Source organism: Pavona decussata, unplaced genomic scaffold (assembly GCF_977016875.1).
Source record: "Pavona decussata unplaced genomic scaffold, jaPavDecu1.1 SCAFFOLD_195, whole genome shotgun sequence".
NCBI lineage: Eukaryota > Metazoa > Cnidaria > Anthozoa > Scleractinia > Agariciidae > Pavona > Pavona decussata.
The window spans coordinates 248,548-250,000 of NW_028145604.1; the positions used below are offsets into that span (position 1 = coordinate 248,548).

General features: G+C 38.4%; 1 protein-coding gene across 2 annotated transcripts in view; it reads left to right on the forward strand.

Annotated features, from left to right (window-relative positions):
• The window catches only part of LOC146461552 (uncharacterized), a 38,536-nt gene that overhangs the window by 26,599 nt on the left and 10,484 nt on the right, over nt 1-1,453 (forward strand). Inside the window, exons 2-3 of one of the 2 annotated variants that reach the window (XM_085086431.1) lie at nt 128-221; nt 303-402. In XM_085086431.1, coding sequence (XP_084942557.1) covers nt 336-402 — 67 coding nt within the window. In that variant the 5' untranslated portion in view covers nt 128-221; nt 303-335. The remainder of the gene's footprint in view (nt 1-127; nt 222-302; nt 403-1,453) is intronic. The other variant, XM_085086430.1, reaches the window with a different exon arrangement.

Here is a 1,453-nt window from a genome sequence, read left to right on the forward strand (position 1 = left end):
GTCACGACATTTTCAGTGGCATAAAGAATTTCCAAAACCTTGTTTATTCGTTTGCTGCACGCAACTAATGTGTCAAGTGAGCGAGACGCTTGTTTACTTTCACTTGTCATGTTAATTTTTATCCCAGGTGATGTTATCCTGTTTGCGCTGAAAAGAGGCCATCAGAGGTCACGGAACGTCACTAACTTGAGCGAACAGCACGCTATTCACTGCTTATCAAGGTATATTCAAATGTTTGCTGTGTATGTTGCGACGAGATTGCAGCGAGTGATACGAGTTAACTTTGTGCCCTTGTTTCCTAGAACGCGTCTGACTTACATGTAACAAGGCGAAAGATGCTAAGTTTGCAGGAAGCCTTAACCTTGGCTTCGGTGGTTTTGATTATGTGTGGCTCCACTGCACGTAAGTGTTTAGTTTTAAGATAAAATTGATGGTAACACGTAAGTAGGCAAAGAAATATTATAAGGACAAACCACAACACATGAGACTGAAAGACCATGACGTTATTTTTGCTCTCACTAAAATCTCTGAGACATGTATTCGCTACCATTTCAGGCTTAGCAATATTGAAGTATAAAAAGAAACAGTTGACATTAGAGAATCAGATGCTGATAAACTGGATATCGCCCCGGGCAGATTAAACTAGAGAAAACCGCTGCCGTAACAATGTATTTAAGCGCTAAAATGTAAGCTTAATATGATTGTTTTAAGGACGGTGCCTACTATTGTTACTGCGCATACGTTCTGCGCATCGCGAGATACTCGGGTTTCCTATGGGTGGTGCCTACTAATACAGGAATATTTTTGCGCGGTTTAAAACTATACGGAGAAAGCAGAACTTACCAAATGCCGTTGGTATCTCAAAAAAAAAAAAATTGGGGGTAACCATACATTTTTCAGAGAAAATCAAGCTTCAATTTAGGAAAAAATCCCATACATTGCTTTATATTTTGGCGCTTTTTAGAGATATTGTTGCTTAATTATCTCTGTAAAATGCGTGGTTACCCCCAATTTTCTTTTTGGATTCCAATAGGTCTTGCTAAGATCTGCTTTTCCCGCATAGTCATAAACCGCACAAAAATACTTCGTTATTAGTAGACACCGTCCTTAAACTTACTGATGAGCAGTTTATTCATGTAACGTTTGATATGTATTGTATCGAATGAATAAAGACATTATTATTATTATTATTATTATTATTATTATTATTATTATTATTATTACTATAGTACTTTTTTACGTTATTCATTTTAATGTAATATACGTTTCATATGCTTGGCCCTTAATTTGTTTACCAGCTTGCGAGCAGTATGGCCCACTCGCTGGAAGTAAAATATAGTTTCACTTTACTACTTAGTTGTAGGAGGTTAGCCCGGCCTTCAGCCTCGCTCCCTCAGTCGAACCCTCTATGTGCGACAACCTCTTGTAAGCGGCCACCTCCCGTAAGCGAGCG